Source organism: Semicossyphus pulcher, unplaced genomic scaffold (genome assembly GCF_022749685.1).
Source record: "Semicossyphus pulcher isolate SPU_LCO1_2020_fin unplaced genomic scaffold, fSemPul1.0.p SCAF_4, whole genome shotgun sequence".
NCBI lineage: Eukaryota > Metazoa > Chordata > Actinopteri > Labriformes > Labridae > Semicossyphus > Semicossyphus pulcher.
Window position 1 is genome coordinate 597,079 of NW_027211715.1, and position 24,930 is coordinate 622,008.

General features: G+C 48.0%; 3 protein-coding genes across 3 annotated transcripts; all 3 read left to right on the top strand.

Annotated features, from left to right (window-relative positions):
* Nucleotides 1–606: 606 nt before the first annotated feature.
* Nucleotides 607–5,383, top strand: LOC138607101 (flavin-containing monooxygenase 5-like). Its single transcript, XM_069679658.1, has 10 exons — nucleotides 607–738; nucleotides 1,661–1,849; nucleotides 1,930–2,095; nucleotides 2,275–2,417; nucleotides 2,504–2,703; nucleotides 3,206–3,341; nucleotides 3,418–3,637; nucleotides 3,715–3,787; nucleotides 4,789–5,041; nucleotides 5,122–5,383. The coding sequence occupies exons 1-10, from the start codon at nucleotides 607–609 to the stop codon at nucleotides 5,269–5,271; spliced, it is 1,662 nt and encodes a 553-aa protein (XP_069535759.1). The 3' UTR covers nucleotides 5,272–5,383.
* Nucleotides 5,384–8,837: 3,454 nt separating this feature from the next.
* On the top strand, nucleotides 8,838–12,057 carry LOC138607174 (dimethylaniline monooxygenase [N-oxide-forming] 2-like). The gene is made up of 10 exons (XM_069679743.1): nucleotides 8,838–8,969; nucleotides 9,068–9,256; nucleotides 9,342–9,507; nucleotides 9,587–9,729; nucleotides 9,825–10,024; nucleotides 10,129–10,362; nucleotides 11,179–11,300; nucleotides 11,408–11,480; nucleotides 11,551–11,620; nucleotides 11,716–12,057. Exons 1-10 carry the CDS (start codon nucleotides 8,838–8,840, stop codon nucleotides 12,055–12,057), a joined length of 1,671 nt encoding a protein of 556 aa, XP_069535844.1.
* Nucleotides 12,058–15,693: 3,636 nt separating this feature from the next.
* Nucleotides 15,694–21,320, top strand: LOC138607194 (flavin-containing monooxygenase 5-like). The gene is made up of 11 exons (XM_069679762.1): nucleotides 15,694–15,825; nucleotides 16,534–16,722; nucleotides 16,889–17,054; nucleotides 17,148–17,290; nucleotides 17,365–17,561; nucleotides 17,927–18,062; nucleotides 18,181–18,400; nucleotides 19,160–19,232; nucleotides 19,417–19,779; nucleotides 20,674–21,065; nucleotides 21,304–21,320. Exons 1-11 carry the CDS (start codon nucleotides 15,694–15,696, stop codon nucleotides 21,318–21,320), a joined length of 2,028 nt encoding a protein of 675 aa, XP_069535863.1.
* Nucleotides 21,321–24,930: the final 3,610 nt, after the last annotated feature.

Here is a 24,930-nt window from a genome sequence, read left to right on the forward strand (position 1 = left end):
GGCAGTTCACACTTCTGTTTTAACTTTCACTTTGTTGCAGCTGCCCCTGAGCCTGAAACAAGGCGTAGCTAAAAAGTTAGCAGTCTGATACGTCTTTGTCCTCCTCCTGCAGACTTCTCTGTTGATCAACAGCTTTGCAAAGGCTTCTAATAAAACTCAAAGACCGTTGTTGTTAAGTCAACTCTACTTCAAATTTCCCCCACAAACTACAGGGACTTCCTGTCATGTGGAGGGAATATCCTGTGGTCCCAGAGGAAAAGGTTACTGTTGAGAAAGTAACTTATAATGAAAACATTTGAACGTGTTCTTGATCTTAGTCTGACATACAGTTTACCTTACAGTCTACAGGACGATGTTTGGAGGAGAGGAAGCTACATACCCTGTTCAGTCTGTCACTGAGGATGCAGGAAAGAATCATAATTTCTTTATGTAGTTTGAACCAAGAAGTATATGAAGAGTAATTCTATTATCTAAAATGAACAAGTTTGTTCAAAGATGCACAGATCCCTGATCCGCCTGCTGTGTTCATACTGTTAGTAAACCTTAGTCAGTAAGTTGACTTAAAGTTAATCAAATCTCTCTCTTTGTCCCTCCTGCAGCTCCATCATGGTGCACAGGGTGGCAGTGATCGGGGCGGGGCCCTCAGGTCTGACCAGCATCAAGGCATGTCTGGATGAGGGCATGGTGCCCATCTGCTTCGAGAGCAGCGACGACATGGGCGGACTTTGGAAGTTCAAGGTAAATCACCTCAGCAGGAGCAGAATAAAGGCTAACAATCAGTTTGATTTCATGCTCCTGCCTAGTGAAGGTGAGAATATGATGAGGAAGCGGCTGTCAGTTGCTGTGTTCGAAATGCCAAAATATTAGGAAACTTGCGCCTGGCGTAGCGTACTGCAAATTAATTTGAAAAGCTCGTCTATACTACATACTACAGTCGAACACAGCATGTAGCATGTAGCATGTAGCATGTAGCATATAGTATCCGAATTCGCACACAACCAGTGTGAGCGGCAGGGCTGCCAGGTCTGAGGTTTTCCATCTGTCCGTGGGTCAAACACTGTGTGTCAGATGAGGAGTTAAGACAACACAGAAAATCTTTGAACCTGCATTATTCCTGATGTCCAGCAGGGGGCGACTCCACGGGTTGTAAAAGAAGTGTGATCCTATAGAAGTCTATGAGAACATGCTCCTCCTCCTCTCCTGATGTATTCCCTCAGTAAACATGTTCCTAATGAGTTTATGGTCTCAGTCTCTAGTTTCAAGTCTTCCTCAGCACAGCATGATTTAGTCACTGATGCTCCCATTGAGAGTCACACAGATCAGGAAGAGGGGAGGGGTTAGGGCGGGGCTACCTGTGATTGACAGGTTGATACCTAAAACCTAAAAAATGTCTTGCTGTTATCTCAGATATCAGACATGATGGATGTAAGTTGGATAACTTGCATCTGCTTCCCCTCGCTTCGCTTTAGCTCCACCCTGTTGACTACATATGATCACTTCAGGTTCCAAAATTCAAGATGGTTATGGCCAAGAAGTCAAACTAGTCTTCAACTGCGTTCTACACAAACCAGTGGTTGATGTCTCGTCGGCTTCTCCTCTGATATCTTGCCCCCCATCTTCACTCTTAAGCCTTCTTCCATTTGAAACATGTTCTCTGCAGGAAGTGTCGGAGCCAAACAGGGCCAGTATCTACCGCTCACTCACCATCAACATCTCAAAGGAGGCGATGTGCTACAGCAACTTCCCCATCCCTGCTGATTACCCCAACTACATGCATCACTCTAAGATCCTGAAGTACTTCAGAATGTACGCAGAGCACTTCAAACTGCTGCAGCACATTCACTTCCAGGTAACAACATGAGGTGAATCCACTGCACTTTGAAACAATAACTACAAACTAATCTAATCTGTTCGATATGTTTGATTCAGACGTCGGTGAAGAGCGTCCGACAGAGACCAGACTTCAGTCGGACGGGTCAGTGGGAGGTGGTGACTGAGGACCGAGACGGACAGGAGCAGAGTCACGTCTTTGATGCAGTGATCTGCTGCTCCGGGCACTACACCTACCCCAACATGCCGCTCAAAGACTTTCCAGGTAAACACGCGTCTTATATACACCTGTCCAAGGTGGAACAGTCATCGTAGGGTCAGCTTGTTCTACACTTCGGGGTATAGATTAATTATGAGACATAGATGTTGTATGCTTTGGCTTCAGAATAGTGTCAGTCCTGTTCTTGGCGTAACATCTTAAGACATCGTTTTGCTGTGTTGCAGGAATCGAGTCGTTTGAAGGCAAATACTTCCACAGCTGGGACTACAAGGGGCCTGAGGACATGTACGGGAAGAGAGTGGTGGTCATCGGCATCGGAAACTCAGGAGGAGACATCGCTGTGGAGAGCAGCAGAGTGGCCGAGCAGGTGGGAGACTTCCTTTGATGAAAAAAGTTGATTCAGAGTCATTGATGCGTGCTGACCTGTCTGACTTGGTCTGACTGGTTCTGCAGGTGTATGTGAGCACTCGTCGTGGTGCCTGGATCATCCGCCAAGTTTCTGACAATGGCGTGCCAGTGGACATGCAGTACAACACGCGCTTCGTCCACATCCTGTTCCAGCTGCTACCTGTGAACTTCCTCAACTGGTTTGGAGAGAAGAAACTGAACGCCATGTACGACCATACCATGTACGCCCTGAAACCCAAACACAGGTAGGTGCTGAGAAGCCCATGCAGGTTAGTACTCTGGGGGAAACGATGGTGCAGTGATCTGATGCCGCACAGCAACAGGGCTCTGGCTTTATGTTTCTACCTGTGCTGGTGTTTGTCTCCAGGTGCTTCCACGATTTTTATCAGGAATTTATGGACAGCATGAGGTGGAGTCCATAAATTCCCAATGATGGACCCACCACGGTCACTTACAAAGAAAAACATGGCCAATAAAAAAGTTTTATCCTTTTCACCATCAAAACCCAAAGTTTTAAGCAGTCATCCCTCTGTTTCCCCGGTGATGCCTGAGGGCTTGACTGAATCCTCCATCCATGAGGTTCTTCGATGTCTGTTGGGATCGGCTGTGGCCCCGAGCGAGTGGAATAACTGAACAGAATAAATGGAGTAAAGTTTGACTCCCTCACTTGTAACTGAAGTGTGCGGACAGAAGAGTCACATTTAACCCTACATCATCGCTGTGTTGTCTGCTTTGCCTCCTCTTCAGGCTCTTCAGTCAGATCCCTGTGATCAACGACGATCTGCCTTTTAAGATTCTGTCCGGAGCCGTCATCGTCAAACCCAACGTGAAGGAGATCCGAGGCTCCACCGTCGTGTTTGATGATGGCAGCATCGTGGAGAAGGTCTGACTGAAATTAATCTCTCAGAACTCGCTCAAAAATCTGCCTTTGTCTCTAACGTCTCTCATCCTCGCTCCAGGTGGATACGATTGTGTTCGCCACAGGTTACAACTATGATTTCCCGTACTTGCCCAGCAGTGCCATGTATAAGTCCGGGCACCGTGTGGGACTATACAAGCATGTGTTTCCTCCCAACCTGGAGCACCCCACCATCGCTGTGGTAGGCTTCATCCACGGCCTCGGAGCCATCATGCCCCAGGCTGAGCTGCAGGCCCGCTGGGTTGCGCGGATCTTCAAAGGTGAGGCTGCATGACCTGAGCGTATATCACTGTACTGTACTCACTCTGTTTGCTGTCTGTCTTCTGTTCTTCTTCAGGACATAAAACTCTGCCTTCAAACAAGGCCATGATAAAGTGTGTGGAGAGAGACACCAAGGACATGGAGAAAAGGTGAAGCTTCCTGTGCCTGATGATTTGATGCTTGTTCTGTTTGAATCCCTTCACAGTGAATACATGACGACATTTACATTTTAAAAGCTGCATTAATATAATGTTTGACCACATACTGATAACACTCTGACACACTGGCACATTATAACTCTATATAGGTATTATATAAGGACATGCCAGTTATACCTGGAGCAGACACAAAGCAACATAGGCATTAATTGTTAATGTGAGTCAAATGTATTTACTCCCCTTTAGCTGTAACGCCGCTCTCACCCAACTCCATTCACAACAAGAGTCCTTTTACTTTGCAGAACCTCGGGGCTGCTGGTCTGCCGCTGCCTTCATCAGATACGTTATTGTGTTATTGTTTAAATTTCATGTTTAAAAGATGAGTTCAGTTGTACAACTCACAATAACACAAACTAACCAATGCAGCAGCAGAGCAGCAGCTCACCTGTTCTGTGTTCTAAAATCACTGTTTTTATGAATGCAGTCTGGTGTGTGTGCAGAGAGCGATGTAACGTCTGTGTGTGGTTAAAACAATCATCTTCCTCTGTAACAAAAAGGTCTATCTCTGTAGGGATCCTTTCTGTCATGTTGTCACACACTTAGAATAACAATCTGAGCCTGTCAGTGGAAACAACAAGAACTTTTAGTGGACGACCTTTGACCCATCAAGGATTATGTTGCAGACATTACAGCCTGTTTCACTGCTGTAGGATGAACACATCTACTGGAGACACTCACACACTTTGTTCCTGTTAGAGCCCAAAATATGTGTAAACATAGGACCAGGTTTAAAACATATAAAAACTCTGATTAGTGATGCTTTAAATTCACAGTTTAATTAGGAAACCTTTTGCTCTTTATGAGCAACTATTGTATTGATCAGATCACTTGCTCGTGGTTAGTAACACGTTGAGGCTTTTTGTTTATATCTTTAATGTTAATATTGTTCTGTTTATACCTGGTTGCTCCTCTCTCCTCTTGCTCCTCTGCAGCTTCATCCTGTCCCGGCTGACCCCCCTGCAGGTGGACGTCGTCTCCTACATGGACGACTTAGCAGGAGAAGTCGGGGTGCGTCCCAGTCTGCTCTGGTTGTTCTTCACAGACTACCGGCTGTTTAAGAGCATCCTTTGGGGGCCCGTCACAGCCTACCAATACCGCCTGGTAGGACCTGGGAAATGGGACGGGGCCCGCAGAGCCATCCTAACCCAGTTTGACCGAATGTACCAACCTCTGAAGACCAGACAGGTGTGACATGAATCACCGTTTCCTCGACATTCTGTTAGCCTAGCATGTGATGCTTATACGAACATGTCCTCCTCTTCCAGATAAAGGAGCCGGAGGCCTCAATCGCTGCTCGTCTGTTGAAGCTGAGTCTGACCGTCATGGCCGGAGGAGCAGCTGTTTACTACGTCCATGTGCGCAGCCCGACCACCTTCCCCACCCTGCTGTCCAAGCTCCGCCCCCTGACAGTGTAAACAGGCTGAATCCACGCTGGAACACACACCACATACCTGCGGTGTCTTCATCACCTCAGCATCTCCTGTGTGTGATTATGGAATCATAAGTCAATGTTTCTTGGAGAAATAAATGAGAATTACATTTTTACTATTATAAAGAAAAGTAAGAGCAAATCATCATTAGATTGTCAGGGTACGGATATGACTGACGACCATTGACAGCATTATTACTCCATTCCCTTGATCTGCAACTTGTCATTGAATTCTTTTTTCTTCAAAATGAAGTTCTGCTTTTTAAAAATGGTGACGCTGCTGTCTCAGTTTTCCAAAGTGCTGGAAAAGTGTTTTGCTTTTAAAGTGAATGATTTCATAGAAAACAATAAAGTGAGAAACAGTGTGGCTTTAGAACAAACAGATCTACATGTAAGAAATCACAGCAGCCATAGAAAACAAGCGATACACGGTCGGGATTCATTGATTTAAAAAATGCCGCTGACCGCGGTTTGTTTGTATCCAAATAAAACTCACAAATGTTTAATAAGATATTTAGAAAACAGAAAGCAGTTTGTTCAGTTTGCTGTTGATTCTGATTTCATGAAAGTAAAGTGTGGAGTCCCACGAGGGGCGGTTTTGGGCCCAATATTGTTTAAGCTGTATATTAATGAAATATGTGACGTTTCCAGCATTTTGCACTCTTTTGTTCGCAGATGACACTGATATGTTTTGATCTGGAAAGGATTTGAAGTCAGATACTTTAGTGTGTGAAATGTTCAAACTTAGGTGGTTCGATGAAAATAAATCATCCTTGAATTGGAGTCAAAGTAAATTCTTGATCTTTGGTAAAAGGAGAAAGGATGATCGGATGGTTGTGAATGGTGTTCACATCGAGTGATAACAATCTGACTTGGAAACCTCATGTATATAAAAAGTGAGTAAATGTTTTAAACAAAGCTAAGGACAGTTTGGATTCTGCTTCTCTTCATATTTTATACTGTTCGCTTTTTCATTGCTCAGAGGAACGAGCCCACACGGTACGACTAATACTCAACCTTTGTTTGTGTTACAGAAAAGATCACGATTATAAACAAGGTGAATTTTAGAGAACACACTAACAGTCTGTGTCACATTCTCACAGTCTCACAAAGATTTAGTTGATTTTAAAACTTTTTCCATGTTTAAAGCCAGAAATAGTTTATTACCTGAACACCTGCAGAGGTTGTTTGTGTTGACATCAGTTGAAGGTTTAGCTGGAAACACTGGAGATGTGTTACCTGAGATTAACTCTCAGTGGAAGAGCGAGATGTATCACTTGATGTTCCTCCAACTCATTGAAACACCTGAAACAAAGAGAGCGGTGTCTGCAACAGTAACCCTGCTGACCTGAGGCGCTGACCTGAGGCGCTGACTGAGGCGCGTTCACTGCAGTCCGGGACCATTTTTATATAGAATAACAACAGAACAGAAGGAGACAAAGAGAGACTGCGGGTGGAAACATTTTTAGCTCACATGAACACATGAGGCCTTCTTCACTGATTCAGATGCAGACTGTTTTTTTTTCAGGGAGACAAACAAGAGAAGACATGTTTGTCTCTCAGCTCAGTGAAACCCATTTGAAGCTGTGGAGGGCGCCACCTGGTGGAAGCAAGCTGGAAGCTGTTGGAGATGTGGGTCAGAAGTTTATATAAGTGTGAGGGCAGTTTACCCAGCGTGGTATGGTGCACAACATGTACAGATAAAGCTGTTTACATAGACTGAGCAAACTGATGAGAGCAGGAGGCAGAGTCAGCGATCAGAGAGCACTGTGCTCCACAGAGTCCACCAGGACCGGGCCTGAGCGGGTCTGAGGAGGACAACAGGCAGCGTGCATGTAGAGAACATCAGTCTACGACACTAAGACGAAGGAAACATGCACAAGTTGTTTTCTGGCAAACGATCTTTCTTATGAAACTTCAGCAAAGACTTTTATTGACTAACTAACATCAGTGAACTTGTTTAATGTGTGACCAGGACGACTGAAGCAGCAGTGACTGATTAAAGTCTCTTCTTCAGGCTGGTTGGATTTTAATGTCGTCAATGGTTACCTTGAACTCTTTCCTCGGTAAACATCCTGACCTTTTCACTCCAGCACACGGGGTCAAAGTCTCCCCCCCCCGCAGCACTGTTAACTGATCAGGTCAGTTAAAGCTGAACCTCATGTGAAGCGAGAGTCTGTTTGACGTTCAGTCTCAACTGCAGGACTCAGCTGACGGAGAGGTGAGAGCAGCTTTCACACTAACAATACGAGTGTTTGTAACGGAGACGTGTGTTCCTGGGACATGCAGACACACGCTCTGCTCCTGTAACTGATCTGAGAGCTGCTGCAGCTCAAACCGCTTCATGATATCAGGCGTGAGACAGTGCAGGGCTTCAGTCAGCTTGTCTTTGTGTTAGCATGTTTAGCTCTCTCATGTGTCTGCAGCTGAAGTCTGTTATTGTGAACATCAGAGTTAAAATGCTTCAACAAGAAGCCACGAGGAGGGTCCATCATAAACTGTGCGACCTGATTACAGTCCATGCTGCAGGGATCTGAAAGGTGTCGTATGTTGATGTGAGATCATGTTTGCTGTTTTTAATTTAAACACACCTGTGTGCTCACCTGAGAAATCTGGGGCCTCTCTGGGGCCCTGCATGGGTGGATGAAGGGCCCTTGATGGGCTCCATTCAGGGACCGTATGTGAATGCGAGCGTTTCCTGCAGACAGCGTGAAACAGTGAAGCAGCTGCAGAAGGGCCGAACCCATCTTTCTTCCTCGGCCCCGCCCCGTCTGAGACTCTCACTAACTTGCTGAAACAGACGGTGTGTCCGACACCGATACTATCATACTATCACGCTAATCATACTAATCATACTAATCATACTAACCATGACGTAAAATGGAATAAGTCGTGCGTTCCCATCTCAAAGTATGCAATTGTGTGTATGTGAGAAATGCCCGGATGTATACTAGATCGGCCAGGATGTTTGAGTATGAGACGGGATCTCACTGGTTGTACTCAACCGCCCCAAAATGCATTGCAGCTATTCAGCTTCTACTATGGCGGAGATGGACCGGAGATCAGAGCGGACACACGTAAACGATTAAGTCACGTGATACGGAGAAGACGGCTCTGAGTATGATGCCACCGGCATCCTAACAGTCAGGTTAGCAGGCAGTATGCAGTACATACTGTTTGAGTCTGTAGTAGGCAGCACGTTAGTATGTGGTGTCGGACACAGCAAGAGTCACTTTCTCAGAGATCTACTTTAGCCCCGCCCACACCTGTTGTTGGGCCTGTTTTCACCTGAGTATCATGAGCAGACACTCTCCACTGTGCGCTGAACTCATCTGAAGCCACAGAAATACCCTGAATGAATCTTTCCTTCCACACATGCTAAATGCTAAAGTGAAGCTGATTACCATGTTAGCATTCTAACTGCTAGCATACCGATGTTAGCATTTAGCTTAGCACCACAGTAGCCTGTGTAAGCAGTGTTGCTGTAGACTCTCGATCTTGTTTCAGACACAGATCAGGTCCTCGCTCCCTCTGACAGACGAGTCCTCAGCCATGGTTGGACGTGTGGCCGTGATCGGAGCAGGAAGCTCGGGTCTGGCCTGTGTCAAAGTCTGTGTCGATGAAGGTCTGCGGCCCGTCTGCTTTGAGAGCAGTGATGACATCGGCGGCCTGTGGAGGTTCAAGGTGAGCGAGGCAGCTGTTTCAGGATTCGTCTCTGACGCATGAACAGAGACGGTGCTTCGATCAGTTTCCATCAGCTCCATGTCTGCTTCTGTCCTCAGGAGTCCCCGGAGCCTGAGCGCGGCAGCATCTACCGCTCCCTGGTGGTCAACACGTCCAAGGAGACAATGTGTTTCAGTGATTATCCCATGCCCGCTGACTTTCCAAACTACCTGCACAACTCCCAGGTGCTGCAGTACTACAGGCTGTACGCCCAGCACTTTGACCTGCTCAGACACGTTCGCTTCCAGGTGATCACAGTCTCATCAGCAGCAGCATGAAAACACCTGAAGCTTTAAGGTCAGAGTGATAATGTGTGCGTTTGTGTGTTTTCAGACCACAGTGAGGAGCGTCTCACAGAGGACAGACTTCTCTGTGTCCGGTCAGTGGGACGTGGTGACCTTCAGCAGAGATGGAGAGGAGGAGAGACACGTGTTTGATGCAGTTCTGGTGTGTTCAGGTCACTACACCCACCCAGCCTTACCCCTCACGGACTTCCCAGGTCTGCAAACACACAGAAATCAACCTTTAAACATGTGACAGGACCTGACGAGAGAGGCTCACACGCTGTTTCTCTGCAGGATACGAGACGTTTTCTGGGAGATGTTTCCACAGCTGGGAGTATAAAGATGCCGACGCCTGCAGAGGAAAGAGGGTGGTGGTGGTTGGGATCGGCAACTCAGCAGGAGACATCGCCGTAGAGGTCAGCAGATCTGCAAAGAAGGTGAGAGAAGAGATGCACTGTGCAGAGGACCAGCAGACCTGAGACAGAGGTTTAACCTGATGCATGTACTCACAGCCTTGTTCTCTCTCTGACAGACGTTCCTCAGCACTCGGCATGGGGCCTGGGTGATCAGCAAGATGTCCTCTAGCGGCCTCCCCCTCGACATGACCGCCATCACGCGCCTCAATAACATCCTCATGAGGCTGCTTCCAAAGACTCTGCTGAACTGGGCAGTGGAGAGATCACTGAACCAGAGATACGACCACAGACTGTACGGCCTGCAGCTCCGACACAGGTGACACTTTCTGTTAGTGGTCATTATTGTCAGTGAGGAGCAATGCATGGTTATATGTTACATGTGACAGGTGTGGGCGACTGATCGTGTCCTGTCTGACACAGAGCTTTGGACAGACGGCCGATGATCAATGACGACCTTCCTGGTCGGATCCTTCAGGGAGCGCTCGTCATGAAGCCCGACCTGAGAGGCTTCAGGGAGTCTGGGGTGGAATTTGAGGACGGCTCTGTGGAGGAGGACGTCCACGCTGTGGTCTTCTGTACAGGTTATAAAGGAACGTTCTCCTTCCTGCCTGCAGCGCTGACTGAAGGGCGTCACGGAGAGTTCACTCTGTACAAGTAAGCATCTGCTGGTTCGGACAGCTAAAAACTTTCATTATGTAAAGGAGGAGGACTGAAACTCCACCTTACAGGTAGAAACTCAGGTCACATGTGACCTCTGACATGAACACCTGCTGGAGCCAAACGTCAGAGACTTCAGGAGGTCTCTGACCTCAGCATCATTGTGTTACTGCTAACGTAGAAGACTGAACATGTTAGCGATCTTTAGCGGAGCTGGAGGCTGGATTTTAGACAGAGCCAGGCTAGCTGTTTAGTTTCCTGACTTTATGCTAAGCTAAGCTAACCAGCATGAGAGCGATATCAGTGTTCTCATCCAACTCTTGGCAGGAGAGGGAATCAGTGTCTCCAGATGTTAGTCTGGAACAGTTTAATTGAAACACCTTTTTAATGAACCTGAATTAATGAACACGTTCATTCTGAATCTTTCTTAATACAAAAACATCATTTTGATAAGTTTAAGAAATGTTATTGATTATAATATATTTATACTACATTACACCCCCCCATGTTTGTTGTTGTAATACTCACTCCTGTCTATAAAACATGGGCCGCTGATGAAGTTCAGCCTCTTGTGGTCAGAACCAGGATTACAACAACCAAGAAAATCAGTCTTAACAAGAAGTTTCACCTGTAAAAACGTTCGTTTCACCTCTATGTGAAAAACATGAGAAACAGGAAATATGAATCTGGACATCATTCGTTCCCTCTTCAGTCGTGAACACGGGAAACATCTCAGAGCAGACGTATCAAACACACAAGCTTCATTGCCTTTCATTGAGACTCAGCGTTATCACTGAACTTGTTCCTCATCAGGAGAGTGTTTCCTCCGGCTCTGTCTAAACCCACGCTGGCCGTCATGGGTCTCTTCCAGACTAAAGGACCCATCATGCCCACCGTGGAGATGCAGGCGAGGTGGGCAGTGAAGGTGTTTACAGGTAAACAGTTATGAGCTGAATGTGTACACACACACACACACACACACACACACACACACACACACACACAAGGAAGAGCAAACGTATCAGTGTGTTTGATCTTCCAGGTGTGAGCCGTCTCCCTCCTGAGGGGAAGATGCTGGAAGTCATCGAGTCTGAGAGGCAGAGCAACATGAAGAGGTAGATCGTCCTCACTCTGATGGTCACTTTTTATCTCAATGAATTTAAAGTGATGGTGTTGTCTCCTCAGCTACCCGTGCCCCCGTCAGGCTGCTCTGCAGGTGGACTTCATCTCTTACCTGGACTTCATGGCTGAGCAGGTCCGTTCACGTCAGCAGCATCATTTACATTCAGAACAATAATAACAGTGTTACCTTCTGTCTGAATACGACACAACGTAATAATCTGATCTCAGGTGGGAGTTCGACCGAACCTCCTGACCCTCCTGCTGACCGATCCTCTGCTCTGGATCAAGGTCTTCTGCGGCCCCGTCACGCCCTATCAGTACCGTCTGACCGGACCTGGACGCTGGACCGGAGCCCGACACGCCATCCTCACTCAGTGGGAACGGGTGGTTCAACCTTTCAGAACCAGAACAGTACCAGAACCAGACGGCAGGCCGGCGGGGATCAGTTCCCCCTGGCTGCTCCTGTTTGGAGGATCTGTGGTCGTCGCTGTGCTTCTGTCTCTGCAGGGTGCCGATTGTATCCTGGACCGGGGAAAGGTTCTCCTCAGGGACTCCTGGTTCACTGGTTAACAACAACTGGCTCAAGCTTGAAGCAGAAGTTTCTCACGTCGTGTTGTGTGACTGAATCTTTAGAGACAAAGAGCTGCAGCTGCTGCACAAAGACTCAGGATCAGGTCGAGAGCTGAGCTGCACTTTAAAAACTGTCCTTCGTCTTCTCTGATGTGTTACACAGAAGTTACATCGAGCATCATGAGAGGACGCACACAGGGACCAACAAGTATCTGTGTATGACTGCCGTTTTGGACTCTCCTCAGTGCTGCATGAGATATTCACCCTATACTCTACAGGTGCACCCAGTCAATGATTGTGGGCCTGATTATCAACTCTTAAACATATATTACTCTGAGAAAGGGACCAAGCGGTATGGACAGCTGACTGTGTTTAAAGATGGCCCACACGTCTCCTCCTCCTCTCATTGTACAAAAGTCAAGCTGTCCCTGCTACTGGAGCGCTGTCAGCAGTCACTGCCGCCCAGGGCCGGCTCTGTCTATTACGGCGCCCGAGGCACACATTTTGCTCGCCAGTGTGCAGCACAGTTATCCAGAAGAGACGTGATCATTAGAGTTGCTATTGTTCGATCGATCAGCTGTGTTGGGATATGAGGACACTGTGGGGCCTCAGGCCCGGGGGGTCGGAGGGGATTCTCCCTCAGGAATTTATTTTATAAAAAGCTTTATTTTGATGCAATTTTATGCTCTTTTTATTTACATTCAAAGTAATCATTGAAAATGTAAAAATGTGAACATGAACTGCTGTCACTTCACATTTACTGATGAGACTTAGAAACATGTGAAATTCACGAGTCAGCGTGAGTTTACTGTGACATTAAAGAGTCTTTCTTCATTCACAATAAACTGTTAAAGATTGAGTTTCTTCGTCTCTTTCCATCACATGCTGCTGTCTCTCTGTTCTGTCTGTCTGTATCATGTGTGATCAGACGATTAGACATTATATACACAGGACTGTGCAAAAGTTTCAGACAGGTGTGAAAAAATGCTGTAAACTAAGAATGCTTTCAAGAATATAAATAATAATTTTTTATTTTGATCAATTTACAAAACGATCAGTGAGTGAACAAAAGAAAATCTAAATCAAATCAATATCTGGGGTTACTACCCTTTGCTTTCAAACCAGCATCAGTTCTTACAGGTACACCTGCACACAGTCAGGGATGTTGTAGGATTATAGTCAGGTGTATGATCAACCAATTATACCAGACAGGTGCTAATGATCATCAGTTCAACATGTAGGTTGAAACACAGTCATTAAGTGAAACAGAAACAGCTGTGTAGGAGGCTTAAAACTGGCTGAGGAACAGCCAAACTCTGCTACCAAGGTGAGGCTGTGGAAGACAGTTTCATGTCACAGGTCAGACACCATGGCAAGACTGAGCACAGCAACAAGACACAAGGTAGTTATTCTGCATCAGCAAGGTCTCTCCCAGACAAAGATTTCAAAGCACACTGGGGTTTCAAGATGTGCTGTTCAAGCTCTTTGGAAGAAGCACAAAGAAACGGGCGACGTTGAGGATTGTAGACGCAGTGGTTTGCCAAAGTGATACCCTAGGCAACCGCCTGCCTCGGATCTACCATATGGGCAACCTGGGCACATGCACAGGGGCCCCATAGCACACAATGGCCCTCCGCAAAGAAAAAAAAAAAAGAAATTATCCAGTCACTCGGCTGGAAAAATGGTGACTTGTAAGCAAGCAGCAATACACTGTATAGACTGGCTAATGGTCAGGGTGGGCGGGCAAAGAGAACAGGTGGCTTACATTGCACAGACCCTCCACAGTTAAAAAGAGTTAAATTAATTCATACCTGACCCCCTATCAGTTAGATTGCATCACAGAGAAATGTGCAGGAAAAAGCAAAAGAAGCTGCAGAAATGGACGATGTGAACCAAAAGCCCAGCGGGGCTGCTAAAAGAAAGAAAAGAAAAGGAAGAGAAAGTAGTCTCCACAACAAAATATGTTCTGCGGATAAGCAGCTTTTTAAAAAAAAGTCAGACAAGTTGAAGAAGAGACGGAGGACGTCACGCTGGCCCACAGCCTCAGCTTACGGTACGACAAGACAACGCAAGACAAGACAAGTCAAACTACGAGAAGTACGAAAAAATGGGAGAAGAGAAGGACAAAGAAGGGGATGACCACACAGTGGAAAGCATTGTTACTGCAAGCTCTTTTGAGGAGGCAGGTACCATTTGCATAACATGTATTCCATCAGTTGGTGTGATGCTGTTACGTGTGTTGGAGTTAGTTTGTCAAGTTCATTATACGTTGGCTTTTGTAGTTCTGTGCGAAGTTACACTTAGTGAAGACTGAGTGGGCCTTATTTGAAACCTGCATTCAGTTGTGCTGTGTGATTACCATAGGCTGGCTCCATTCCAGGTCATTCAAATGATTATGTACAAGTAATAACTGCCATAGTCTAGAATCATACACTGCCTTGGGAAGATTTAATGCATTGTTGACGGGTTATTCAGCCTTTGACCAACAGGTGATCTGGTGGTGTTTACATGCAAGTTTGTAAAATCTGCTGTAGTCCCTGTTCCTGCTGCTGCTGCTATAGTCCCTGTTCCTGCTGCTGCTATAGTCCCTGTTCCTGCTGCTGCTATAATCCCTGTTCCTGCTGCGGCTGTAGTCCCTGTTCCTGCTGCTGCTATAATCCCTGTTCCTGCTATAGTCCCTGTTCCTGCTGCTGCTGCTGTAGTCCCTGTTCCTGCTGCGGCTGTAGTCCCTGTTCCTGCTGCTGCTATAGTCCCTGTTCCTGCTGCTGCTATAATCCCTGTTCCTGCTGCTGCTATAGTCCCTGTTCCTGCTATAGTCCCTGTTCCTGCTACTGAGCTGATGCAGTCTCCTGTGGTGATGTCTAAGGAGCTTTCTGTTGCCGTGGCTCAACAAGCTCACCCGCCAGATTCTGGCCTCCGGCCCTGCCTTCCAGTGTTCTGCCACCTTCGTCCTACCTTGACCTTTGTCTATGTCATCAGGTGCAAACCCAGAGCAACCCATCTCTGTCAGAGGCCCCCAGGGCAGTTTCACCTTTCCAGTGATTTCAGTCTTTGTCTGTCCCAGTTCATCTTCAAACCCTGAGTCTAGTGTTTCTGTCTTCTGAGTATTGCTCCGTGGTAGTTGCCTTGTGTATTTGACCCGCTCCCCACCAGGCTCCCTCGGTCAGTCAGGTTTTTCTTTGACAATAAATACCTGTGACAGTCGGCTTTGGGTCCTGTCTTCCTGTGTTGATCACATTTGGTGTATTTAATGACTAGTTCCATTCTTTAACACAAATCTATTCTCTTTTGAAAACAGACTCTTTAATTGTCAAGTTTTATATTACAGGTGTTAAAGGTGCATTACAAAGACAATCTTTAAATGAATTGGATATCAGCTCACTGATAAGCACACCTTCTCCTTCACACAACCATTGTATTTCTTATATTGCTGTTGGTAGTAAATCCTGTCATAACCAACACACACCTACGCTCTCTCTCCATGGCCGGCTGAGTAATGTTTAATCTCTCACAGGACATCAAATCAAGATAACTGCTTATCAAGGAGAAGTAGTCCACAGGTTCACAGGAATACAACGAGACTGTGTTGAGAAAACAGACCAAACCTTCCTCGGTCGGTCATACTTCCTGTTCAGCATGGTGCAGACGGTGGCGGTGATCGGTGCAGGGATTTCTGGTCTGACCAGCATCAAGGCCTGTCTGGATGAAGGCCTGGAGCCCACCTGCTTCGAGAGCAGCCATGACATCGGAGGTCTGTGGAGGTTTAAGGTGACGGTCACTGCTACAATATCAATGTGAGAACCCATCAGCTAGAACTACAGCCAGTTTTTCTTGGCTTCCAGTGTAGCTGCTGATTATTCAGGTAAGTGGACTCAAAGGAGCCACTTGTCACTTATTTACCTGCCTTTAGTTTGTTTACGATGTGAACGATGACTTCACTTTATAGCACACACTACCATCCAGGCCTGTCTGTGTTCAGTGTTATATTTAGTTCCCACCTTCTCTGTCTGAGATGACAGACAAACTTGGTGGTTATCTACACATATTGAGTAAATGCCTTTGTCTACAAAGAGTCTTACCTGCCTTGTAATCACCGCGTAGGCGGAGCATTTCCCTACCTGTCAAGTGGTCATTAAGTCATCAGTGTGTGTATGCTGTAGTGAGGATCGTTAGGGCCAAGTGTGAGCGTACGGAGAGGATATAGGACACTAGACAATAATCAAATGTTAAGTTGTCGTCTGATGAGAGCTGCAGGGTTACACGTGTTTGTTCTCCACACAGACTCTTTTTCTGTGTCCAACCAGAGCCCGCTGAAATACGATCAATACTACTCACACTATAAACAGAAACCAGAACGCTTCTGTTACCAGACATCTCCATTATCGTTTCACTTAGAGTCCCTGTAGTAATGCCAACAACACACTGAGGTATTATTTTGCTCAATCGAAGACTCATTTTTTTATCGTCTGTCTGCAGGACGATCCAGAGCCCGGGCGAGCCAACGTCTATTTCTCTGTGGTCTTAAACAGCTCCAAAGAGAGGATGGCCTTCAGTGACTTCCCCCCTCCAGCTGAGCTGCCCAACAACATGCACCACTCTGAGGTGCTGCTGTACCTGCGTCTCTACGCGCAGGCCTTCAGGCTGCTGCAGCACATACACTTCCAGGTTAGTGGTCTCTATCTGTGGTGGAAGGTGTGTCCAGTTACCATTTCATTCTTGTCAGATCGTCTTTTTAAACAAATCTGTGTGTGTGTGTGTGTGTGTGTGTGTGTGTGTGTGTGTGTGTGTGTGCGTGCGTGCGTGCGTGCGTGCGTGCGTGCGTGTGTGTCAGACGGCCGTTGTCAGTGTGAGGCAGGCTGCAGACTTTGCAGCCACAGGTCAGTGGGAGGTGGAGACAGAGAGGAGAGAGGGTCAGAGGGAGACTCATGTGTTTGATGCAGTCATCGTTAGCACCGGACACTTCACCCAGCCTCACCTGCCCCTCACAGACTTCCCAGGTACCCTGATCCACATACACAGTCATTAGATGTTTTATATTATAAGCATGAAGCTCCTGTACATGATCTCCTTCACCTCTGACTCCATCTCAGGTATCGAGAGCTTCGAGGGCAGGTACTTCCACAGCTGGGATTACCGCAGTGCTGAGGGTCTGCAGGGGGAGAAAGTGGTGGTGATCGGGATCGGGAGCTCTGGAGGTGATATCGCCGTGGATGTCAGCAGAGTGGCTGAAAAGGTAACACAAATGAATACATGTCTCTGTTATGGTATGCATATTTGTTTCTGATCATGCTTAGCTCCTCTGTGCAGGTGTACCTCTGCAGCAGGAGTGGGGCCTGGGTGGTGAGTCGTGTGGGACAGGGTGGGCTCCCAGTGGACATGCTGGGGACGTCCCGGATGAACGTGATGCTGCAGAGCCTCTTCCCCTCATGGAGCGCCCGGATGTTGGAGCACAAAGTGAACAACATATTTGATCACAGACTTTACGGCCTGAGACCAAAACATGGGTAACAACATCCTGTGACTTACTGACAGAGACAGAGCGATGCAGACACAACATGATCAGACGGCACTGCACGCACACATGAATATGATTGGATGTTCTCAGTCTGCTGGTGCAAAACAAACTTCAGCGCGGTGTCTTTAAGCTTTCAGTCCAAAGACATAAAAAAAAACTGACAGCATCTGTCGTCATAGTCTGAAGAAAAGCAGAAACTCATCTTGTTTCAATGCATTTTACGGCCCACGCGCAGAGCGAGCCGCCTGTTAATGACCATGCTAACGGTGTGAAACACTGGTTTAACATACACTGTATTGATGCTCCTTGTACAGTATCCGCTCTTCACTGATGCCGCTCTGATGTGTTTTTTAGGATCTTTGCACAGAATGCTGTCGTGAGTGACGACCTGCCGGCTCGGATCATCTCAGGTCGGGTTCAGGTGAAACCGAACGTGAAGGAGTTCAGAGGGTCCAGTGTGGTCTTTGTGGACGGGAGCATCATTGACAAGGTGTGCAGCACAGGAGCAAATATATGGGCTGCTTACTTAATAATGAAGAATCAATAATCAGTGCTTAAATGGTTCAACCTTATCAGGCATTTATGTGTTGTGTTTGTGTGTCCTACAGGTGGATGTGGTGGTGTTTGCCACAGGCTACAACTACAGCTTCCCCTTCCTGCCTGCAGCTCTGCAGGCTAAATGTGGCTACAGGCTGCGTCTCTACAAGCACGTGTTCCCCCCCTCCCTGACCCGGCCCACGCTGGCTGTGGTGGGCTTCGTCCACGCCCTCGGGTCGCTCACCCCACTGGCTGAGATGCAGGCCCGCTGGGCTACAAGAGTGTTTAAAGGTAAACTCAACTTTTAGTTCAGACCTTCAGCTTTCTGTCCAGAGCTGATACCTGCTGACATGACACGCTTTGTTTTAAATATCGGCCAAGCTCCACAGTGATCAACATCATTACTGCAGTGTAGTAAGATTGTGTTGTATGGAAGATTTCAACAGCTGCAGTTCCTCTGGTGTCCACTAGAGACTGTCTCCAGCAGTGAGTCAGTCCCCATAGAGCCCCATGTTAAACTTTACAGCAGAAATAAACATGTTTACAGCCTGGTACAGAAAACAGTTTGGGTCTCTATAGCTCATTTCTCTCTTCATGACAACTGTACGTGGAGAATCGTTATACAGCTCACCTGTTTACATTATATTAAGGCTTAAAGTGATGCAGCATTAGGGGCGTGGCCTCTTTGAGTGACAGCTGGGAGCTGCTAGCTGTCTGCTAGGTGTCCCCTCAGCTAACTCAGTCACTGGACGTAACCTCTGGGCCGTGTTTGTGCTGTTGGAGCCTTTCGGAGATTTGTTCATGTAAATATCAGACAGATAATCTGTGTGTGCGCTTTGTTGGACGAACAGACCGTCCAACACGTCTCACACACTGTTTCTACACTCAGTATTTATTTATATGTTAGCACTGATTAGCAGCTACCTGTGTCTGTCCTGCCTGTTAGCTTAGCTCTTTGGTATAACTTAGTTTTCTCTGGAGGTATAGCGATGTGATAGTTTGACTTCAGTGTGATGACTTTCAGATGTTGTTGATCCACATCCTCTCCAGGTTTAGTAAAGTTACCCTCAGAGGAGGCCATGCAGCAGGACATCGAGAAAGACACAGCAGCCATGACTCAGAGGTAAGACGTGAAGCGTTTGTAAATTTGAATGAAATGTTAAATTTGTCACAATCTTTATTAACGCACTGCAGTCCGGTCACATGGTGTCTACATCAACATAACTCATGATGGCCTTAACGACCAGAACAACTCAGGTATCCAGGTTCCTCCTGAAACTTTCACTGGTCTCTTCTCTGACTCTCAGATATGCCTGCTCTGAACGCACCCCCATCCAGGTGGACTTCATCCCGTACCTGGACTCTCTGGCAGAGCAGGTGGGGGTTCGACCCAACGTGCTGTCTCTCTTCCTGAAGGACCCCAGGCTGGCGCTGCAGGTGTTGCTGGGTCCCTGTACTTCTTATCAGTACCGTCTGACCGGACCGGGCCGGTGGGCTGGAGCCCGTCAGGCCATCCTCACTCAGTGGGAGCGGGTGCTTCAGCCCTTCAAGACCAGAGTGGTCCCAGAACCAGAACCCAGAGCCTCCTCGTGTCGGAGCATCATGGTGGTTTTCTCAGGTGCAGCCCTGCTGTGCTGCTTCTTCTACAGCAAACACAGCTGCTGCTTCAGGTCTCATCTACAGTGTCTTACAGTGTTTAAGCCAAAGCCTTCGTTATGTTCTCTTGTGCACTGTGTGAGTTAACCCTGTCTGTTGAGCTCTTCAGAGTTCTGTTCTGGTCCAAAGGTGACAGTCTGTGCAGTCAGAGGCTTGTGACTGTGGAGCTGTCTGCTGATCACATGTTGAGCTTCTTTTAAAGCCTCACGACGGCTCTGACCAGGTCTTTCTGAATCTTTAATCTGTGTTCCTCTCTTTTTTATTGAGCTGTATTTTAGTTTTGTGAAGAACTTGTAACCTTGATAAGAAAAGTGCTGTGTAAATAAAGTTATCATTATTATAATCATACTTCTGCTTATCCGGGGCCGGGTCGCGGTGGCAGCTAAGCCAGGTATCTCAGACGTATCTCTCTCCAGCAACCTTTTCCAGCTCGTCCTGGGGCATCCCGAGGTGTTCCCAGGCAGGATGGGGTATATAATCACTCCAGCCAGCTCTGGGTCTGCCCCAGCGTCTCCTCCCAGTAGAACATGGCTAGACAAACCTCCACGAGCACCCAGTAGAATCCTTATCAGATGCCCGAACCACCTCAACTGGCTCCTTTTGATGTAATGACTTTTGTCCGAGCTCCCTCTGGATGTCTGTGCTCCCCTCCCTCTCTCTTAGGCTGAGCCCAGACACGCAGAGGAAACTCTGATATTTTTGCAGTAACCCACAGAACCACAGGCCCTCTGAAAATATACAAAACACATGTAGATGTGATGAGCAAACTCCCATGAGCCCCAGCAGCCCTGCAAGTTAAAGAGGTGGTTCCTTCTGTATCTGACGTTCAGCCTCCTCTCAGCATCTGGGATGAACTTTACCTGAGAGGCTGAGTCGTGTGAGACCCCGATAGGTCTGCCACTCAACAGGTACTGTCCCAGACCTCCATGTGACACTGAGGTGTGTCAGTCAAGAAAACCCAACAATGTCCAGAGCCTTCAGCGTCTCAGGGTGACTCTCATCCACAGCTGGTGCCCTGCCTCTGAGGAGCTTCCTTACTACCTCTGCGACCTCTGCCAAGGACGTCGGTCGGGCTTCCCCTGGGTCTCTGATGTGTTGGTGGGATTCAGAATCCCTGGAGTGCTCTTCCCTCTGCTCATCCATATCTCCAGTCTGGGTCAGCAGTCCTGCCTTACCGGACACAGCCTGAGCCCAGCGCTGCTGCCTCCTCCTGAGACACCAGAGGCCTTCTCCACAGCCTCGTGGAGTCGACCAGCTGGGCCTCTACATGACATGAAGTCCTGCTCCGCTCAAACACACAGTAACAGCTCCATCTGTTGGTCTCACTGTGGTACTCTAACTTCACTGTCTTTCTAACACAAGCTGCTGCTGAGTGTCTGTCAGTGTTCATCTTATGAATTAAATACATGACACTTAAACAACCCTGTGCTGTGTGGGGCCTGGACTGTGCAGACAGAGTGTAGCACTGTGTCTTCAGTGTGATGGCCCCAGCATGGAACTACTGTCACATATTAATGCATATGTGTGTTGCCTTGCAGAGGAGCTGGTGGAATAGCTGCAGCTCTCTCTCTCCCTCTCTCCCTCTCTCCCTCTCTCTCTCTCTCTCACTCCCTCTCTCTCTCTCTCCCTCTCCCTCTCCCTCTCCCTCTCCCTCTCCCTCTCCCTCTCTCCCTCTCCCTCTCCCTCTCCCTCTCTCTCTCCCTCTCCCTCTCCCTGTCTCTGTCTCTCTCCCTCTCTCCCTCTCCCTCTCCCTCTCCCTCTCTCTCTCCCTCTCTCCCTCTCTCTCTCCCTCTCTCCCTCTCTCTCTCTCTCTCTCTCCCTCTCGCTCTCGCTCTCCCTCTCTCTCTCTCTCTCTCCCTGTCCCTCTCCCTGTCTCTCTCTCTCTCTCTCTCCCTCTCGCTCTCGCTCTCCCTCTCTCTCTCTCTCTCTCTCTCTCCCTCTCCCTCTCCCTGTCTCTGTCTCTGTCTCTCTCCCTCTCTCCCTCTCTCCCTCTCCCTCTCCCTCTCTCTCTCCCTCTCCCTCTCCCTGTCCCTCTCCCTCTCTCCCTCTCCCTCTCCCTCTCTCCCTCTCTCTCTCCAGCTTTCACACATCTCACAGCCTTTGTCAGCTTCTCAGTTTAACTTAATAAGTTATGTTATTAACGTTTCCCAGCTCGTGTCCCTTCCTGTTGTTGGTCACGGCCTATCGGGCCGGGTTCTGACATCAGTCTGTCGTCACCTCGTTGGTACTGATTAAACAGAGAGAACTCAGAGTCAGAAGCCGTGTCACCTTCACTGTGAACTTTCCATGAGTCATACCTTCACGTGCGCTGCAGCCTGCAGTGATGCTAAGCTGTGTTTCATGGTCAGACCTGATGTGGGCAGCCACTGACAGCTACAGTGTAGAATCTGTAGGCATGGGGACGGATCTCAATACAGGAAGTGTTCTGAGTAGTATTGACTAATCACAGATCAGCAGGCTTTGGCTGGACAGCAAAACAAGCCAACGAAACACCACAGCTCCATCAGCTTCACCAGGGGCATGATGGTGTTACACGAGGTGTGAGCACAGGTGGTTTGGTCCTGTCTTGAAGCAGCCTATGGCCTGGTACTATCCTGGTATTTAAAGGGAGCACGTTAGTAAGCTGCGCGTCCAGACGAGTTCACAGAACAGGTTCTTCCTTGTTACACACAGAGATGCAGAACGGAGCTCATACTTCAACAAATGATCACATGCAGTCAGTGGATTTGTTAGAGCGTAGGAGTGGGAGACGGTGAGCCTGTCCCGTCTCCTCCCATCACAAGACGAGGACACGCCCCCTCCTCCCTCGCCTGCACAGGTCAAAAACTCACACACACTCACATGAGGTTAACTCTTCATGTGGAGACGCACTGGTGGCAGCACATATAACATCTCCCCACACTGCATTCGGTCGTCTGTCTGTGTGTTCAGAGGCACAGCTGAAGGAGAGAAGCGCCGCCCGCCGCCTGAAACACACCTGTGAATGATGACACTTCATTACCTGGTGCAAAGTTTAACTGGCTAAAGGCAGCCAGACCGTGCGCCTTACATCGCTGAAACAGGGTCCAATGTTTCGTCCGCCATTTAACGTAACATGACATCAAGTTTATCAACTATTGTAAAATATTCTCAGAATGTCCTCGAGTTACTGATCACATTTCTGACAGCAATCACGTCAATGTTGTTACGGCTGACTAGAGCCCAGGTGCAGAAGCAGAGGCAGCAGGCAGAGAGCAGGGCAAGGATGTTAGTTTATTCAGTGAGCCTGAGTTTGAGCTGCAGGGGGAGCCAGGGGAAGGAGCAGGGGACGCGGGCAGCAGGAGTTCTGGAGGAGGTTGGAGGAGTCAGGACTGGATCTTTATAGCAGGCTGATTGTGATGGACTGCAGCTGACAGCCTGGCTCCCGCACACCTGCTTCCACTCCTGCAATTACCCACACACACTCAGACAGGAGGGAGAGGGGAAGAGAGCCTGCAGCTAGGTAGGAGACCATGACAAATGTTTAATGTTTCTGATTGTTCCTGCACCACATGAAGGCAGAGCTACACCCAACTACAGAGCTACACCTCCACTGAGGCGGCTTCATCCACCTGTGAGTGACGACAGGCTGAGACAGATGGAGTGGGTGTGGGCGTGGATCCCTCATAATCACCTGCTGTTAATGTACTCAGGAACCCTCGAGTGTTTCTGTCAGGACTCTTCACCAACAGCCCGACTGATTGTTCTACAGGAAGCTGCAGTCGATCTCACGCTCCTGCTGACCTGCCGACCTGCTGACCTGCGACCTGCTGACCCTCGTAGAGCCTGCCCTCCAGCCAGCCTCTCCATCCTCCATCACTCACAGCTCCAGCTCTAGTGTAAACAGTACGCTGATGCACACATAGAGAGTAAATCTGTCCACCTGCTCCAGGACGTCAGATCATTGCTCGAGCTGCTGCAACTGTCACAGGTGAGACGTGACAAAACACTGTTCCTGTGCTTCAGGTGAGTTTCAAGTATCTGATTTACTTTTCTGTCAACTTTCAGCGCCTGACTTTAATCACAGATATCTGAACTTTTTGCTCCTCACGTTTGAAAACAGGCTTCATAGTGTTTGAGGGAAACTGTAATTTACACTCTGCATCAACACTGCACAACACGACACTCTGCGTCTGTTGCTCTGAAGCTCCTTGTGCCAAAGCTGCGTGTCATTTTTCTTTTTTAGTGGCCAAAGAAATTCTTGAATGTGTTGAGGGTGAAATCGTGTGTGGAGAGTTTGTGGGCTGCAGGGGACAGAAGATATCTAAAGCTGCTGTCTGTCAGGGTTTAAGATTTAAACCAGGAGAGGAGCCAGATGCAGACGAGGCAGAATGTGTTAGGACAAACCGCAGGCTTACAGAGACCAAAAGTCCAACAAAGGTGCAACTTAAATCCAATACAACAGGTGAAACACACGGAGCCACGAGGAGAGTCCAGGGTCCAGGTAAAGTGGTCCACAGGAAAACACAGGTGTGGCAAACAGAGGTAGACAAAGGCATCACGGCGAAAGGTTAAAACGAACTAGCAAAAGAAACAGTGACCACATACACAGGGCGTAACCAGGGAGAGGTAAGACTAATCAACACAGGTGAAAACAGTGAGGGGGGGGGGGGGGGGGGGGGGGGGGGGGCACACACTCTCAGAGCCGGGAGGTAAAGCAACATGAGAGACAAAGTGATTGATGACAGCACATCACCTTCACACCTGGAACAGTCTGAAAGGTAACAGAGCCTTTACACCAGTTTGAAAGCATCTGTGTGAGCTGACGTGAAGCTGACTGGCCGCTCGTCTACGACCTGCAGGAACAGCTTCAGTCAGAGCGTCTAACACTCGAGTGAAGAGCCTCTGCCGGCCGTATGTCCTGCACACTTTGAAAGGCAGCTCTGACAGAGAGGAACCTTTGTCTCAGAATCGCTGATCAAACCCGTCCGTCTCTCTGACTGCAGCGTCAAATCTGCTTGATCAGCCCCAGAACCAAGATAATGTCTTTATCCTTGATTGACTCAATCAACTTAAAAGTCATTGATCACACGAGTCCCTCAGATATAAAGACAGTCGACATGACGCTGACCTCACATTCCTCTTCAGGCGGCTCCTCCACATCAGCTCAGAGCTCCAGCTGCTGTCGGTCGTACTTCCTGTGCAGC

Coding starts and splice junctions, on each gene's coding strand:
- LOC138607101 (XM_069679658.1), top strand. CDS start 607: ATGGTGCACAGGGTGGCAGTGATCGGGGCGGGGCCCTCAGGTCTGACC. Junction 2,418..2,503: donor GCAGCAGAGTGGCCGAGCAG/GTGGGAGACTTC, acceptor CTGGTTCTGCAG/GTGTATGTGAGCACTCGTCG. Junction 3,638..3,714: donor GGTTGCGCGGATCTTCAAAG/GTGAGGCTGCAT, acceptor GTTCTTCTTCAG/GACATAAAACTCTGCCTTCA.
- LOC138607174 (XM_069679743.1), top strand. CDS start 8,838: ATGGTTGGACGTGTGGCCGTGATCGGAGCAGGAAGCTCGGGTCTGGCC. Junction 9,730..9,824: donor TCAGCAGATCTGCAAAGAAG/GTGAGAGAAGAG, acceptor TCTCTCTGACAG/ACGTTCCTCAGCACTCGGCA. Junction 11,301..11,407: donor GGCAGTGAAGGTGTTTACAG/GTAAACAGTTAT, acceptor TTGATCTTCCAG/GTGTGAGCCGTCTCCCTCCT.
- LOC138607194 (XM_069679762.1), top strand. CDS start 15,694: ATGGTGCAGACGGTGGCGGTGATCGGTGCAGGGATTTCTGGTCTGACC. Junction 16,723..16,888: donor TGCAGCACATACACTTCCAG/GTTAGTGGTCTC, acceptor CGTGTGTGTCAG/ACGGCCGTTGTCAGTGTGAG. Junction 18,401..19,159: donor GGCTACAAGAGTGTTTAAAG/GTAAACTCAACT, acceptor CATCCTCTCCAG/GTTTAGTAAAGTTACCCTCA.